Raw genomic sequence first — 17,764 nt, 5'->3', positions numbered from 1 at the left:
AGGTCATTATATGTCCACGATAGACTTGCAGGATGCATATCTTCACATTCCGATTAATCCAAATCACTATCTGTTTCTGAGATTCTCTTTTCTTGACAAGCATTACCAATTTGTCGCTCTTCCATTTGGCCTAGCGACAGCTCCAAGAATTTTTTCAAAGTTTCAGGGTATTGCGGTGTTTCCTTATTTGGATGATATCTTGGTACTGGCTCAGTCTTTACATTCTGCAGAATCTAACACAAATCAACTAGTGTTGTTTCTTCAAAGACATGGTTGGTGGATCAGTTTACCAAAAAGTTCCTTGATTCCTCAGACAAGGGTCACCTTTTTAGGTTTACAGATAGATTCAGTGTCCATGACTCTGTCTCTAACAGACAAGAGACAAATAAAATTGGTTTCAGCTTGTCTCAGTCATTCCCTTCAGTGGCTATGTGCATGGAGGTTTTAGGTCTCATGACTGCAGCATCGAATGCAATCCCCTTTGCTCATTTTCATATGAGACCTCTCCAGCTTTGTATGCTGAATTAATGGTGCAGGGATTATACAAAGATATCACAATTAATATCCTTAAATCCCAATGTTCAACTCTCTCTGACTTAGTGTTTAGACCACCATCATATAGTTCAAGGGGCCTCCTTTGTTCGTCCAACCTGGACTGTAATCACAACAGATGCAATTCTTTTAGGTTGGGGAGCTGTCTGGGGATCTCTGACAGCACAAGGGGTCTGGAAATCTCAAGAGGCGAGGTTACCAATCAATATTTTAGAACTCTGTGCTATTTTCAGGGCTCTTCAAATTTGGCCTCTATTGAAGAGAGAACCATTCATTTGTTTTCAGACAATGTCACAACTATGGCATATGTCAATCATCAGGTTGGGACTCGCAGTCCCCTAGCTATGAAAGAAGTATCTCGGATACTTGCTTGGGCGGAATACAGCTCTTGTCTAATTTCTGCGGTACATATCCCAGGTGAAGATAATTGGGAGGCGGATTATCTCAGCCGTCAGACTTTACATCCGGGGGAGTGGTCACTCCATCCAGATGTGTTTTTTCAGATTGTTCAGATGTGGGGTCTTCCAGAAATAGATCTGATGGCTTCCTATCTGAACAAGAAAATTTCCAGGTACCTGTCCAGGTCCAGGGATCCTCAGGCGGAGTCGGTGGATGCGTTAGCAGTTCCTTGGTTTTACCAACCTGCTTATATCTTCCTACCTCTAGTTCTTCTTCCAAAATTGATCTCCAAGATCATCATGGAACATTCATTTGTGTTTCTGGTAGCACCAGCAAGGCCTCACAGGTTCTGGTATGCGGATCTTGTCTGGGTGTCCAGTTGTTAGCCTTGGCCACTTCCTTTAAGACCATATCTTCTGTCTCAATTTCCATTTTTCCATCAGGATCTCAAATCATTAAATTTGAAGGTATGGAAATTGAACACTTAGTGCTTAGTCATAGAGGTTTATCTGACTCAGTGATTGATACTATGTTACAGGCTCATAAATCTGTTTCTAGGAAGATTTATTATAGAGTTTGGAAGACTTATATTTCATTGTGTTCTTTTCATAAATTCTCCTGGCATTCTTTTAGAATTCGAAGAATGGTTTGGATAAAGGTTTGTCTGCAAGTGCCTTGAAGGGACAAATCTCTGCTCTTTCTGTTTTATTTCACAGAAAGATTGCTAAACTTCCTGATATTCACTGTTATGTTCAGACTTTGATTCGTATCAAGCCTGTCACTAAATCAATCTCTCCTCCTTGGAGTCTTAATTTGGTCTTGAGAGCTTTACAGGCTCCTCCTTTTGAGCCTATGCATTCTTTGTATATTAAACTACTTTCTTGGAAAGTGTTGTTCCTTTTGGCTATCTCTTCTGCTAGATGAGTTTCTGAATGATCTGCTCTTTCTTGTGAGTCACCTTTTCTGATTTTCCATCAAGATAAGGCAGTTTTGCGGACTTCATTTACATTTTTACCTAAAGTTGTGAATTCTAACAACATTAATAGGGAAATTGTTGTCCCCTCTTTGTGTCCTAATCCTAAGAATTTTTTGGAGAGATCTTTACATTCTCTGGATGTGGTAAGAGCTTTGAATTATTATGTTGAAGCTACTAAAGATTTTAGGAAGATTTCTAGTCTATTTGTTGTCTTTTCTGGTTCTAGGAAAGGTCCGAAAGCTTCTGCCATTTCCTTGGCATCTTGGTTAAAGCTTTTGATTCAAAAGGCTTATGTGGAGTCTGGTCAGGCCCCGCCTCAGAGAATCACAGCTCATTCTACTAGATCAGTCTCCACTTTGTGGGCTTTTAAGAATAAGTAGAAAGTTCGAGCTGCAGCAGCACTGAATAAAAAGATTTTTATTTATGCCAATAAGAAATTACAACGTTTCGGACCAACTGTCCTTAATCATGTATAAAATCACACTGACACATACAGGCTTAAAATACCCTTAACCCCTCCCATTCGATTATAATACACACCTGTGATAATCTATCTACATCAGTTAACTCCACCTAGTGTTCACACACCTCTTTTCTTAGAGATTCTCATATAACTTCACAGTTGTTTTATCATTGTGTGTACACCACATAGACATTCTAAATCAAAGATACCTATACTTTTTATTAGCCCTAAGAATTTTTTAGACCTTTTTTAAGCCTTTACCTCTTATATTAATGGGACAGTAATCAGAAAATACTCCAATCCATTTCTCTATTCATACCTCCTGGCCACATAGTACCTAATGTATAGATCCAAAACAATTCTTTTTGCTGAAGTTTTTTCTCTCTGTTGCCCCCCTCCTGGGTTTCTCTACATGATCTATAATCTGAAATCTAATTTGATTCAGACTATGCCCAGCTGTCAAAAAATGGTGAGCCACAGGTGCATCTACATCTCCTGTTCTTATGCTACTCTTGTGCTGGTTCAACCTCTCGCGCACCTTACGGGTGGTCTCTCCTACATAGCCCCACCCACAGGGGCATTTGATTAGATACACAGCATATTCTGTGTTACAGGTGAAATAACCTCTAATCAAAAATTTCTTGCCTGTACGTGGGTGGCAAAATGTAGAGCCCCGCACCATATTGTTACAGTTAGTACAATTTAGGCAGGGAAAGCAACCATTGTTTTTTTTGTCAATATACCTCTGCACTTTCGTTTTACCGGGTCCTATATCTGCCCTAACAAGGGTATCCTTAAGATTTTTACCCCTCCTGTATGCAGGCATTGGCGGTACTTGAAATTCCTTCACTTTAGGGTTACATTCACTTAGTACACTCCAGTGCTTTCTTATAATCCCTTGTATTTTATCACTAAGGGGAGAAAAATTACTCACAAATACCATTCTATCTATTCCCTAAAGTGAAGTGCTGCTGCAGCTCAAACTTTCTACTTATTTTTGGGTTTTTTGGTATGGACCCTTGCAGCCTGCACGGATAAATAACCTCAAAAACAGAGTGCTGAACAGTAACCTGCTGTTGGGCTTTTAAGAATGACGCTTCAGTTGATTTGCAAAGCAGCGACTTGGTCTTCTTTGCATACATTTACTAAATTCTACCGTTTTGATATATTTGCCTCTTCGGAAGCAGTTTTTGGTAGAAAAGTTTTTCAGGCAGCTGTTTCAGTTTGATTAATCTGCTTATGTTTTAAGTTTTTTTTTTACTTTTCAATTATAAGAAAAACCTAATCTTTTGGTTGTGGATTTAATGTTTCAGCGGAAAATGGCTGTGTTTATTTTATCCCTCCCTCTACATGAAAGAAAACATAATTTATGTAAGAACTTACCTGATAAATTCATTTCTTTGATATTGGCAAGAGTCCATGAGGCTCACCCAATTTATGGTTGTTATGATTTTTTGTATAAAGCACAATTTTTTCCAGTTACTTTTTTTGATGCTTTTTACTCCTTTTTCTATCACGCCACTACTTGGCTATTCGTTAAACTGAATTGTGGGTGTGGTGAGGGGTGTATTTATAGGCATTTTGAGGTTTGGGAAACTTTGCCCCTCCTGGTAGGAATGTATATCCCATACGTCGCTAGCTCTTGGACTCTTGCCAATATGAAAGAAATTTTTATCAGGTAAGTTCTTACATAAATTATGTTATTGTTAGAGCTTCAAAGTTTTATTTTCATTCTACCAAGGAATTTCGTCAATCATTTTCCTTGTTTATCCTGTATTCCGGTAAGCGCAAGTTTCAAAAAGCCTCGGCACTTACCCTATCCTTCGGACTCAGAAGTTTGATTTGCATGGCTTATATAGAAGTGGATCCATCATGAATTATTGCATGTTCTACTCATGTGGTGTCGTCTTCCTGTGCCTTCAAGAATGAGGCTTCAGTTGAACAGATATGTACAGATATGTAAGGCTTCTACTTGGTCTTCATTACATACTTTCCCCGAAAAATGTACTGGTTTTATGTTTTTGCCTCAGCTATGCCATCTTTTAGGAGAAAGGTTCTTCAAGAGGTGGTGCCTAGTTCTTAGGACTGCCTTCCCTACCTTTCCCTCCCTAAATTTTTCGAGGACTCCACTGCTTAGGTATTGGTTTCTCATAGGTTATGAATGGATTTCATAGACTCTCACTGACATTAGAATGAAAATATAATTTATGCTTACCTGATAAATTATTTTCATACTTGGCAGTTAGAGTCCACAAACCCGTCCTGATTACTGTAGTGGTGGCAGTCCTATGGCACCTCTGTACAGCTTTTTATCTCTCTACTTTTCCTTATCCTCATCATCAACATCAAAGAGGGTAGGGAAGTGGGAGGGATATTTTAGTGCTTTGTTTGGGGTGTCTTTGTCTCCTCCTGGTGGCCAGGTGAAGTATTTTTCCATAGGTTATGAATGGATTTTGTGGATTCTCACTGCCAAAAAAAGAAAATAATTTATCAGATGGATGATCTTGCAGGAGAATCTGTCAGTCTATACCCTCTACCTGGGAATAAGCTCTTTGTATCATATTGTGGTTGTAACCTTGCATTGAAAGTCTGCTTCTCAAATTAACGTTCTCCTATTAAAAATGATTTAAATCCATACAGTTGAGTTAATAAACTCCCCTTTGATTAGGCCAAGGTCGGTATTTTTGGGTTGTAAACTTTTTGCATGGAGTTATGTATTGGCCATAATAGGTTAGTGATATAATTAAATTCACTCAAAATCTGTGTATTAACCAAGTTTCCCTTTAACACTTCAAATAAAACCTCCCTGTTGGACTACAGGTATATGTAAATTCCTTCACCTCAGTCCACTGCCAAATAAAAAGAACTTGGATATAATATACATTGAATTTTTATCTTTTACTTTATTTGAATCTTTATTGCATTCTGTCTCTGTATTAAAGGGACAGTCTAGGCCAAAATAAACTTTCATGATTCAGATGGCGCATGTAATTTTAAACAATTTTCCAATTTACTTTTATCACCAATTTTGCTTTGTTCTCTTGGTATTCTTAGTTGAAAGCTTAACCTAGGAGGTTCATATGCTAATTTCTTAGACCTTGAAGCCCACCTCTTTTCAGATTGCATTTTAACAGTTTTTCACCACTAGAGGGTGTTAGTTCACATATTTCATATAGATAACACTGTGCTCGTGCACGTGACGTTATCTGGGAGCAGGCACTGATTGGCTAGACTGCAAGTCTGTCAAAAGAACTGAAAAAAGGGGCAGTTTGCAGAGGCTTAGATACAAGATAATCACAGAGGTTAAAAGTATATTATTATAACTGTGTTGGTTATGCAAAACTGGGGAATGGGTAATAAAGGGATTATCTATCTTTTAAAACAATAAAAATTCTGGTCTAGACTGTCCCTTTAACTGATCTTTTCATTGCTATTTGTCTCTATACAACCATTTTCATTGAAACTTAAAAACGTATAGCTAACGTATTGAAAATGACATTAAAGTAAATGTTTTGTGTATATGCAACTATGTACAGCACTGTAAGAGACCTACATACAAAATAAAATTATTACATATATGGTCACTTTATAACAATTTTGAAGCCTGATGAGTAATTTATCTCATTACCTTTAAAGGGATATCAAAGTCAAAATTAAACTTGCATTTTTCAGATAAAGCATGTAATTTTAAGACACTAATAAATTCACTTCTATTTTTAAATGGGCTTCATTGTCTTGTTGAAAAAGAATATGCACATATCCTACACTAGTGTGAGCTAGCTGCTGATTGGTGCCTGCACACATTTGAGACTTGTTATTGACTAACTAGATGTGTTCAGCTAGCTGGCAGTAGTGCAATGCTATTTCTTCAGCAAAGGATAACAAGAAAATGAAGCCAATTTGATAATAGAATTAAATTAGAAAGTTGTTTTAAAATAGTATGTATAATCCAAATCATGAAAATGTTGGGGTTTCCTGTCCCTTTAATTGTTCCAAAATAGGGCTACCTCAAAATTAGTTTATGTATTGCTCTATGCATCTATATAGCCGGTTTAGGCAATTTACTAGTTGTTTATAAAACACAAGCATAAAGGGTCAAGTTTTACTCTTCTAATTTTTAAATGGACTTCATATGAATACTATTGGTATGTTCTTTGAAATATAAAGTTTGATTAATATCAAGAAAGAAAAAAAATAGTGAACTCTGAGATTGGAACTTCCAAAAAGTCCAAAGCTGCTAAACTAGTGTACGGTTCATATATAAGTCTGTACCTGTTTTGGAGTATGTACATGATGTTGATCATAGATTTTTTTTTTTTTTTTTTTGTATGCATTGCCCTTGTATACCCCCAACATACTATTGTCTTTTATGCCACTTTAAGAGTTTGCATTATTACATATTTCTTCATACACATTTTGCTTTCACTGCTTAATTCTGCCTTCTTTTCACCATAGATATGCAGTATCTCTCAGATATTCTGAATTACATTAACCACGGGGACCCCCAGATTAGAGGAGCTACAGCTATTCTCTGTGGAACCATTGTTTTTTCCATTCTCCATAAATCGAGATTTGATGCTGCACATTGGCTGGCCATTGTAAGAAACTGCACAGGTATAACATAATTTTGAATAGTTGATGTTTTTAATCAGATCCCCTCCCCCCCCCCCCCCCCCCCCCCGTTATTTTTATACTACTGTGCAAAACGTTTAGGCAGGTGTAAAAAAAAAAAAGCTGTAACATAAAAATGCTTTAAAAATATAAATGTTAATAGTTTATTTCATAAGGTGGTGAGAGTTCACAAGCCATAACATTGGGGATTAAGTTTCTCTCCACCAGGAGGCAGGCTAAAAATTTCCCAAACACAACAAGCTTTAATTCCTCCCACTTCCTGTTCACTATAGTCTTATTTTTTGCCTTCACAGAAGAACATATGAAATGATGTGATGCCCTGATATAGCTTTGTAGAATGGGGTGCTAAAACTGCTGAGAAGCCCTTTATCCCCCTCTGAGTATAGAGAATAGTGCAAAAGGGCGTAGAGGAGTACCATTAGCAGTGAATGCAATTCATTAGCTTGCCACAGAGTCGCTGGGACTTATCCTGTGGCCCCCTCATCTTGGCTTCATTGGGGTACTTTCTATGCAAGATTCAGAGTTGGTGCTATCTAACTAGAATGAGCTCATCGACTGGATCCCGATACGTGAGATGGGTAAGATCATTAGAGTGGGTGCTTGAGTGGCAAGTACAGGTTTGATATACACTCACAAGCCTGCAGGTGGTAACGTGTTATAAGAAGGGCTAAGTGTCATTAAATATAGGGCGTGTGAGGAGGGTTTCACTGTGCTGTGCTATAGAAGCGCATGCGCTAACTGTTTTGTGTAGTTTTTCCTGCAGAACTCCCATGCACTTCACTCATATCATGAGCACAGCAGTGGCCAATACAGTCACAACTGTAGCCATAACAGTAAGCAACACAAATATCCTGATCGCAGCTGTAGCCAATACAGTGACAGTGGTAGCTATTACTGTAAGCAGTGCAGAGGTGGTCATTGCAGTAACAGCGGTGGCCTTTATAGTGAACAGCACAGATGTGATTTTTACTGTGGACAGCGGTTCGGTTTCCACAACACACCATTGGCTATTTCAGTGGGCAGCATTGCAGTGGCCATTAAAAGTGAACACTTTCAATGCGATGCTCCGGTGCGGTCAGCAACCAGTGTGGGTAAGGTGCCAAAGAGATTTAGAACTTGCTTTGCAACTCTCTATGCTGTGAGTAAAGGTTCCACTTATTAGGCGCTCAGCAGCCTCTTGCTAAAATCTTCCCACGCTGTTGGTATTCAGACTTGTATTTAAATATATAAAAGTATAATACTTGTGTGCCTTTGTTTTTTGCAGGTAAAAGGAAATTATGCAAATTTGTTACGCTCTCCTTTAACTTTCAGCTCTGTGTGTACTATTGTACAATGGTCTGCCTGTCCTTATTTCCTAATGTCACAATGAGGGAGCAGGCTAGAACTGGCCTCTCTCTTACTGTACATTCTATTCCTTTAAAGGGAAGTTCTATAGAGCCCTCCAGTGGCTCAAAGACACATATCTTTCAAGTCAGAAGTGTGTACTTTATGGAAACTGGAAAGACAATGAGTGTTTTTCGCCACCTATGATTAAAATTAGTGTTTTGTAAACCTGTGTTTCTATACACTCTTGCACAACTTTCCACTATTTGTATTGGAAATTCTAACCAACGCTGTAGACTTTCCAGGGCAGGGTCCCCTATCCTTTAAGTTATGCTCAGGGAGGTAACAGAGGGTTTTCTCCTATTTATTTATTTATTTATTTATTTTTAATGATTGCCTCTGAGCTCCTATTGAGGAAGTGTTCGGGTTATGCCTCTTTTCACAAAGGCACAGTCATCATTTGCAGTTCTTCCGCTGATGTGGAAACTATGTCAGTGATTCAGGACTCCTTGATAGAACAGGATTTAAAATAGTTTTCTCCCTTTTAAGGGAGAACTATTTTCTTACTATTGTGAGAGGTTTTTTCTGACTTTCTGTGTTTTGCTTATTCAATCCATTGGTTAGCATTGACTGTTCAGCGGGAACAGTTACCCTTTGGTGCAACTTTTTATCTTAAATGGTGTCTGAATACATTCTAGATTCACTGCGAATATAATTGCGAAGCAATTATAGACATTGTTAGCTTAAGAACCAAGAATGCAGCTCTAGCAGTTCTTGCTAGAAGGGTGCTATGGTAAATACCTTGGTTAGCGGATATAGGGTTAAGGTGTAGATTTTTACACCTTCCATTTTCCAGGAAAGGTACTTTCTTTCATACAGGTGGTGAGAGTCCACAATCCGTTACTCCTGGGAATTACTCTTTCTTACTAATAGGAGAAGGCAAAGATTCCCAAATCCCATGCGCTCCAAAAAAACCTCCTACCTTACACCTACCTCAGTCTTGTCTTTGCCTCCACTGGAGGTGGTTGAAAAATGAATATCTGCATTTGATTCTACAGAGAGAGGTTTTCAGTCATTGTTGAGGCCTGTTTTCCCCTCATAGTACATTTATTTGTCAGAGGGATGCATATGGTGTATGGTTAGTGGCTCCTTTTTCAACTCATGGGATAATTTGTCACAGGGACTTGTGTGTTTTGCCTCCATCTATGGATCTGCAATATACTCATATTTCATTACCTCTGCTGATATGTTTTAGTACTGGTTTGACTTTCTACTGGTTTATTGGACTTATTGGTAAGTATCATATTTTTTTCTATATGACACTCTATAGCCTTATGCAGGTATCTATAGTTGTCTTGGGACAAAATCTATAAATTATTCCCCTTTGTTGGATTTTTATTGTTGCGCGTCGGCCTTCAGGTTAGCGCTCATGAGCCCTCGTGCTTTCAGTCTATGTTGAGGTCCGGTTTCCCCTAAGAGTACAGTGCTTGTTAGAGGGATGCATATGGGGCATGGTTTGTGATTCTTCTTCATCTCATTTGAATTTTTTCATAAACCCTTTAGAATTGGTCGCAGGGACTTGTCTTTTGATCTACAGTATATTCCTATTCCATAACCCCTGCTGTTATGTTTCAGTACTGGTTTGGCTGTCTGCTGCTTGTTTTATCTTTTTATTAACATCTAGACATTCACTTTGGGCACTTTAGGCATGTGCAGTCACAGAGGTAGCTGGTAGGGGTTAAAAATGTATTTCTTTCCTAAGATATAGTGAGTCCACGGATCATCTTAATTACTGTTGGGATATCACTCCTGTCCAGCAGGAGCCGACCAAGAGCATCACACCAAAGCTGTTAAATACCACCTCCTTACCCATAACCTCCAGTCATTCTCTTTGCCTATGCAAGGAGGTGATAATGTTTTTAGGTTTCCGTAGATTCTTCAATCAAGAGTTTATTATTTTTAAAGCAGAGCTGTTAGTTCTGTTTTTTTACTGGGGTCTAGCTGTGTTCCACATCAGTCTCTTCAGTAGAGCTGTGGTGGCTATTGAGCACTTGAAAACTGGTGGGATTTTTCATTTCACCGTGCCTTTCATGTTTGATGCTGCCCTTCCCTGAATGCCTGATTAACTTTAATCAGTCCTTCATTTGTTCCACGAGTCTATGGAGGGAGGAAGCCTTTCCATATCTGTGAGCTGCCCTGCTGTCTGGCAGATGTGACTCAGGTAAGTGTCGGTTTTTATTTCTTTATTAAAAGAGAGTTTGGCACTTTGATGGGTACAGGGACTGTTAAACCAGTGTGGGTTTATATTTGGGCAGTATTTGGGCACTGTATGACACTCAGAAAAACGTTTTAAAAAACCACACAGAGCCTCTCCTTTCTTTCTTTTTTTTTCACTGTAATGGAAGCCGGTCTTTTAGCCACGCCCATGAATGGGCAGGCCTTATTCTGTTTGGCGGTTTTCATTGCTTTCAAAGGCTGCTGTGTCCAGATTGCCAATATTTTCCGGCTTCAGGGGGTCAGGTAGGCGCTTTAGCAGGGTCTGTTGAGGTAAGGAGGCTTCCTGAAGGTGTGTTTTAGTTTTTAAAGCAATTGTATTTTTTTGCAGTAAAAAAGTTGCAGTTTAAAATTTAAAGTGACAGTATTGTTTTTTGTTTTTAAATTTTTTTGAAGCCATAAAGATGGAGAAGGTTTGCAAGATGTTACATGGAGCTTGTGTCTTGATTCTAATGTGGAACCTCCAATGCCTTTTTGTGCCTCATGTATTGAGAGGACCTTACAGTGTAGGGAAAAGATTTTTCCTGATCCATCATTAGCTGGGGTGGATGTTGTTCAGGGGTCTCCTGTTCAGAATATGCCACAGCTTTCTCCTCATGTGTCCCTTCATTCAGTGTCATCTCATGCAGTGCCCAGTGTTTCTACTCCAGTTGGAGTTTCCTTGCAGGACATTTCTACCCAGATATCCTCTGCGGTAACTAATGCCCTGGCGGCTTTTCTTGCGTTTCAGGGAAAGCGTAAAAGGAGATATAAGGATTCATTTGTCAAGGTATCTGAATCAAGTATGGCTATGCTGAATGTTTCTTCCCATAGGTCTGAGGGGGAAGGATTCTTCCATAGCGTCTGAGGGGGAAATTTCAGATTCAGAGAGTATGGTTGTTTCTTCTGATTCTGAAGCAGTGATTTGTAGATTTAAGCTTGAACACCTCTGTGCGCTTCTTAAAGAGGTTTTGGCTACTTTGGAGGATTCTGATACTACGTTAGAAGTTATTCCAAAGAAATCTAATAAACTTAACAAGTATTTTGATGTTTCCTCAGAGGTGGAGGTTTTTCCTGTTCCTGACCGTGCGTCTGAGATTATTGCACGGGGGTGGGAGAAGCCAGGGGTTCCTTTTTCCCCTTCTCCTATTTTTAAGAAAAAGTTTCCAATTGCTGATTCTGTTAGTGAGTCTTGGCAGACAGTCCCCAAGGTGGAGGGAGCGATTTCCACCTTGGCTAAGAGGACCACTATTCCCATTGAGGATAGCTGTTCCTTTAAAAATACTATGGATAAGAAGTTGGAAGCGTTGCTTAAAAGGATTTATGTTCACCAGGGTCTGGAATGGCAGCCTGCATTGTGTATTGCTACTGTTACCAGTGCAGCAGCATATTGGTTTGATGCTTTGTCTGATTCTATTCAGACGTATGCGCCTATGGCGGAGATCCAAGATAGGATTAAGGCTTTTAGGTTAGCTAATTAATTTATCACGGATGCCTCTTTACAGGTCATCAGGTTGGGAGCAACATTTTCTAGTTTTGCTGTTTTAACTTGCAGGGCCTTATGGTTGAAGTCCTGGTCTGCGTATGTGTCATCAAAATCTAAGCTTTTGTCTATTCCTTACAAGGGTAAAACTTTGTTTGGACCAGGATTAGCTGAAATTATTTCTGATATTACGGGAGGTAAGGGTCATTCTCTCCCTCAAGATAAGAGAAATAAGACCAAGGGTCGCCAGAGTAATTTTCGTTCTTTTCAAACTTTTCAGGCAAACCTTCCCCATCCTCTGCTAAGCAGGAAAAGTCCAAGTCCTCCTGGAAGTCCAATCAGGCCTGGAACAAGGAGAAGCAGTCTAAGAAGCCTGTCTCTGACTCAAAGTCAACATGAGGAGTCTGCCCCCGGTCCATGAGCGGATCCTGTGGGGGCAGACTTTCCCTGTTTGCTCAGGCTTGGGTTCAGAATGTTTTCGATCCCTGGGCAGTGGACGTAGTGTCCCACGGGTACAAAATGGAGTTCAAAAGTTTTCCTCCCAGGGGCAGGTTCCATCTTTCAAGATTATCTGTAAACCAGATAAAGAGAGGCATTTTTAAAATGTGTTCAGGATCTGTCCGACCTTGGAGTAATAGTTCCTGTTCCAATACAGGAACAAGGTCTGGGTTTTTATTCCAATCTGTTTGTGGTTCCCAAAAAAGAGTGAACTTTCCGACCAATTCTAGATCTCAAGAGTGTAAACAAATTCCTCAGAGTTCCGTCTTTCAAGATGGACACTATTCGCTCCATCCTTCCTCTGGTCCAGGAAGGTCAGTTCTTGACTACTGTGGATTTAAAGGATGCGTATCTACATATTTCCATCTACAAAGATTATCACAAGTTTCTGAGGTTTCCGTTCCTAGACAAACATTTTCAATTTGGGGCCCTTCCTTTTGGTCTGGCAACAGCCCAGTCAATGGAACGGGGATTATGCGGATCTGTCTCCACGAATTGTTCTGGATCAGATGACAAGAGATTCTCTTCTGTGGTGGTTGTCTCAGGAACATCTCACTCATGGAACTTGCTTTCGCAGGCCTTCCTGGGTGATTGTGACCACGGATGCCAGCCTGCTGGGATGGGGAGCTGTCTGGGGCTCGTTACGTTAAAGGCTCAGAGTCTATGGACTTGGGAGGAAGCGTTTGTTCCCATAAACATCTTAGAGCTGAGGGCAATCGTCAATGCTCTTCTGGCCTGGCCTCAGTTATCTTCAACCCAGTTTATCAGGTTTCAGTCAGACAATATAATATCAGTGGCTTACATCAATCATCAGGGAGGAACTCGGAGTTCCTTAGCCATAACAGAGGTAGCCAGGATTATTCAGTGGGCAGAGACCCACAATTGCTTTCTGTCTGCAATCCACATTCTAGGGGTGGACTACTGGGAGGCGGATTTTCTGAGCAGACAGACGTTTCATCTCGGGGAGTGGGAACTTCACCCGGAGGTGTTTGCCAACTTGGTTTGCAAGTGGGGGCAGCCAAAGCTGGATCTCATGGCATGCCAAGCTTCCAAGGTACGGGTTGAGGTCGAGAGATCCTCGGGCTTTGGTAATAGATGCGCTGGCAGTTCCTTGGGACTTCAGCCTAGCGTATGTGTTTCCTCCATTTGCTCTCCTTCCACGAGTCATTGCTCGAATCAGACAGGAGAGGGCACCAGTGATTCTCATTGCTCCGGCATGGCCTCGCAGAATCTGGTATGCGGATCTGGTGGAGATGTAGTTTCTTCCACCTTGGAGTCTTCCATTAAGGAAGGACCTTCTACTTCAGGGGCCCTTCCTTCATCCAAATCTCGTTTCTCTGAAGCCTGTTATTAGAAAGTTTTACTACAAGATATGGCGTAAATATCTTATATTGGTGTGAATCCAAAGGCTACTCTTGGAGTAGAGTTAGGATTCCTAGGATTTTGTCTTTTCTCCAGTAGGGTCTGGAGAAGGGTTTAGCTGCAAGTACCCTGAAGGGTCAAATTTCTGCTTTATCTATTTTGTTGCACAAGCGTCTGGCAGATGTGCCAGATGTGCAGTCTTTTTGACAGGCCCTGATTAGAATCCGGCCTACGTTTAAGTTTGCTACTCCTCCATGGAGTCTTAATTTGGTTCTTAGAGTTCAACAGGCTCCGTTTTAGCCTATGCATTCTTTGGATATTAAAATGTTAACCTGGAAGGTTTTGTTTTTGGTTGTTATCTCTTCGGCTAGAAGAGTTTAGGAGCTCTCATCACTGTAGTGTGAATCTCCTTACCTTATTTTTCATTCTGATAAGGTGGTACTGCGTACTGCCTTAGGTTTCCTTCCAAAAGTTGTTTCGGATAGGAATATTAATCAAGAAATTGTTGTTCCTTCTCTGTGTCCTAATCCTTTTTCTCAGAAGTAGCATTTGTTGCACAACCTGGATGTGGTTTGTGCGTTGAAATATTATTTACAGGTGACTAAGGATTTTCGCCAGTCTTCTTCTTTGTTTGTTGTGTTTTCTGAAAAACCCAAGGGTCAGAAAGCTACGGCTACTTCTCTTTCTTTTTGGCTGAGGAGTGTTATTCGTTTGGCATATGAGATTGCTGGACAGCAGCCTCCTAAGAAAATCATGGCTCATTCCACAAGGGCTGTTTCCTCATCTTGGGCCTTCAAAAATGAAGCTTCTGTAGAACAGATTTGCAAAGCTACCACTTGGTCATCTTTACACACTTTTTCTAAATTTTATAAGTTTGATACTTTTGCTTCAGCTGAGGCTTCTTTTAGGAGAAAGGTTCTTCAAGCAACGGTGCCTTCTGTTTAAGGTTACCTGTCTTGTGCCTCCCTAATCACCAGTGTCCTATGGCTTGGGTATTGGTTCCCAACAGTAATTAAGATGATCTGTGGACTCACTATATCTTAGGAAAGAAAACATAATTTACACTTACCTGATAAATTTATTTATTTCCGGATATAGTGAGTCCACAGCCCGCCCTTATTTTCAGACAGTTTTTATTTTTTATGTAAACCTCAGGCACTTATGCACCTTTGTCACTTCCTTTCTCCTTGCTTCTGGTCGAATGACTGGAGGTTATGGGTAAGGGGGTGGTATTTAACAGCTTTGCTGGGGTGCTCTTTGCCGCCTCCTGCTGGACAGGAGTGATATCCCAACAGTAATTAAGATGATCCGTGGACTCACTATATCCGGAAATAAATAAATTTAACAGGTAAGCATAAATTATGTTTTTGACCATCCACCAGAATCTTTAATTTTTTTCCACTCTTTACTTTTGAAATGCAAACTTGTAGGGGTTAAAAATGTATTTTGACCTACCCCCAGAAGTTTTGCATAACACTGTAAAATCTGTCAGAATGAGTCATAGCTTGAAGAATTCCTCCATCGTCAGAAAAAGCTACCCAATAACTGTACATGCGCTGTCTGAGGTCACAGCACTCCAAACATATTTGTAATGCTGATTTGGAATGCGGTGACATCAAATAGCGCATGCGCTTTGCTAGGGTAGCTTTTTTCTGATTGGTAGTTTATTCTGACAGAACATCTTCCTATAATTCCTACTGTCTTATTTTGATGGTATGGGGGACTCCACATCTTGGGTAATAAATTCCAGATGTTATAGCTTGTGGACTCAACACCTTATGAAAGGATCCCTGGTAGAGTCCACAATTACCCTCCCTATTCCGACGGCTCTGGCATGCCCCTCATTTTCCCAGCTTTGTTCTTCCTGCTTTCTGTTTTGTCCTTTCTTGGCTATACAGAAGACTGAGGGGAATCAGGAAGTGGGAGGGATTAAATATCTTGTTTTGTTTGGGAATTTTTTCCCTGTCTCGAGATTAACTTAATCACAGATGTTATGGCTCGTGGACTCTCACCACCACAAAATAAATGAATTTATCAGGTAAGCATACATTTTGTTTTTTTAACAATTAACAAAATGGAAAGTGATTAAATAGAAGAAAAATCGAAATCAAATACATTTTTGGTGTGACCACCCTTTGCCTTCAAGACAGCATCAATTGTTCTAGGTACACTGGCACACAGTTTATTCACCAGTTGCTTTCTTGGGAGAGTTAAAAGGTCAAAGAAGAGGTGCAAAATGTTATTCTGTAGTTCTCAGTTTTGTAAGTGCTTGCACTGTTGGCTCGATTATAAAGAATAAAAGGAATCATGACACATGGCTTCAACTTTATTGAATGCCATCATTTCCAGTTGATGTGTTGATAGAAACATTTACTGAGCTAAGCCAGTAATCTTTTTTTGCATAAATTGTTTTACCAGATATTCAAATATCATTTGAAGGAAAACTTAGTACACGTTACATATTTTGGCATATGTGACACATCTACTTGTAAGATGCAGCACACCATAGATACCTAAATAATAAAACCTAACGTTTGTTTTATTTAAATAACTCTAAAAAGTAATTCAATGTGTAGCATATTTATACTTCAGGACAAGTTAGACTTCTCTTCACACCGAACAATTTATTTTTTGTGGTTCTACTTTGGTGAGACCAAATAAATCTATTTATATTCTGTCACTTTAAAATGTAAAAAAAAAATGGAAGCAAAATTCTTTTTTTCATAAATGTTTTGCTTTTTCACATGTAAGACGTGCCACACTTTTTAAAGATTATGTTTGGAAGTAAAAAATGCAACTAAAAAAACCAAATACCTTCCTACATAAATCTCAACTGTCCTCATACTTTACTTTCTATTGTATTGCCGCCTTCTCCTCAGTTTGAACAAACGACAAGTGGAGGTTTGGCTCCTCAGCACAGCATGCTTGCTGATGATATAGTCCAGCTACATGCTTACATACAGCATGTCTGATACCCAGCAAGTAGTCCCACTGTATACTTGACTTGTCTTTGGAGTTTTCTTAATATGTTTCTGGCCTTTGCATGCAAGATCAAGCAGGATAGTGTTAGTGATGCTTCATATTGCTGGTTATTTTTGCTGTGTTTCTAGTATATCCCAATGTCCAAATCCTTCTCTGGAATACTTTGTGGGAATCATTGTTACATCTGGTATTTGTGAGTATAGTGGGTGTATATGTAAGCATGATTCCTTAGCCTTTAGCTAATATGATACCACTTAGAGTGGCCATCTTCAGTTAGAATTAATCTGGATTTATACTTGCAGGGTATATGTCAAAGCTTGACAAATCATGTGAGAACCAGGAATGAACAGCTTCTTAAATTTTATTTCTCCAACATAGGTGTGTCCGGTCCACGGCGTCATCCTTACTTGTGGGATATTCTCTTCCCCAACAGGAAATGGCAAAGAGCCCAGCAAAGCTGGTCACATGATCCCTCCTAGGCTCTGCCTACCCCAGTCATTCTCTTTGCCGTTGCACAGGCAACATCTCCACGGAGATGGCTAAGAGTTTTTTGGTGTTTAAATGTAGTTTTTATCCTTCAATCAAGTGTTTGTTATTTTAAAATAGTGCTGGTATGTACTATTTACTCTGAAACAGAAAAGAGATGAAGATTTCTGTTTGTAAGAGGAAGATGATTTTAGCAAACGTTACTAAAATCGATTGCTGTTTCCACACAGGACTGTTGAGATGAAGTAACTTCAGTTGGGGGAAACAGTTTGCAGACTCTTCTGCTTGAGGTATGACTGGCCACATTTCTAACAAGACTTTGTAATGCTGGAAGGCTGTCATTTTCCCTATGGGG

General features: G+C 39.7%; 1 protein-coding gene across 1 annotated transcript in view; it reads left to right on the top strand.

Annotated features, from left to right (window-relative positions):
- Positions 1–17,764, top strand: part of HTT (huntingtin) — a gene marked incomplete in the record, with an annotated part of 1,068,170 nt that overhangs the window by 289,205 nt on the left and 761,201 nt on the right. The window contains 1 exon segment of the mRNA XM_053704193.1: positions 6,846–7,004. Within this exon segment, the coding sequence (XP_053560168.1) occupies positions 6,846–7,004 (159 nt within the window).

The sequence above is a fragment of the Bombina bombina genome, chromosome 2 (genome assembly GCF_027579735.1).
Source record: "Bombina bombina isolate aBomBom1 chromosome 2, aBomBom1.pri, whole genome shotgun sequence".
Classification (NCBI taxonomy): domain Eukaryota; kingdom Metazoa; phylum Chordata; class Amphibia; order Anura; family Bombinatoridae; genus Bombina; species Bombina bombina.
Note: the sequence above shows the minus strand (reverse complement) of the source record. Positions and strands in the feature narration are given on the sequence as shown.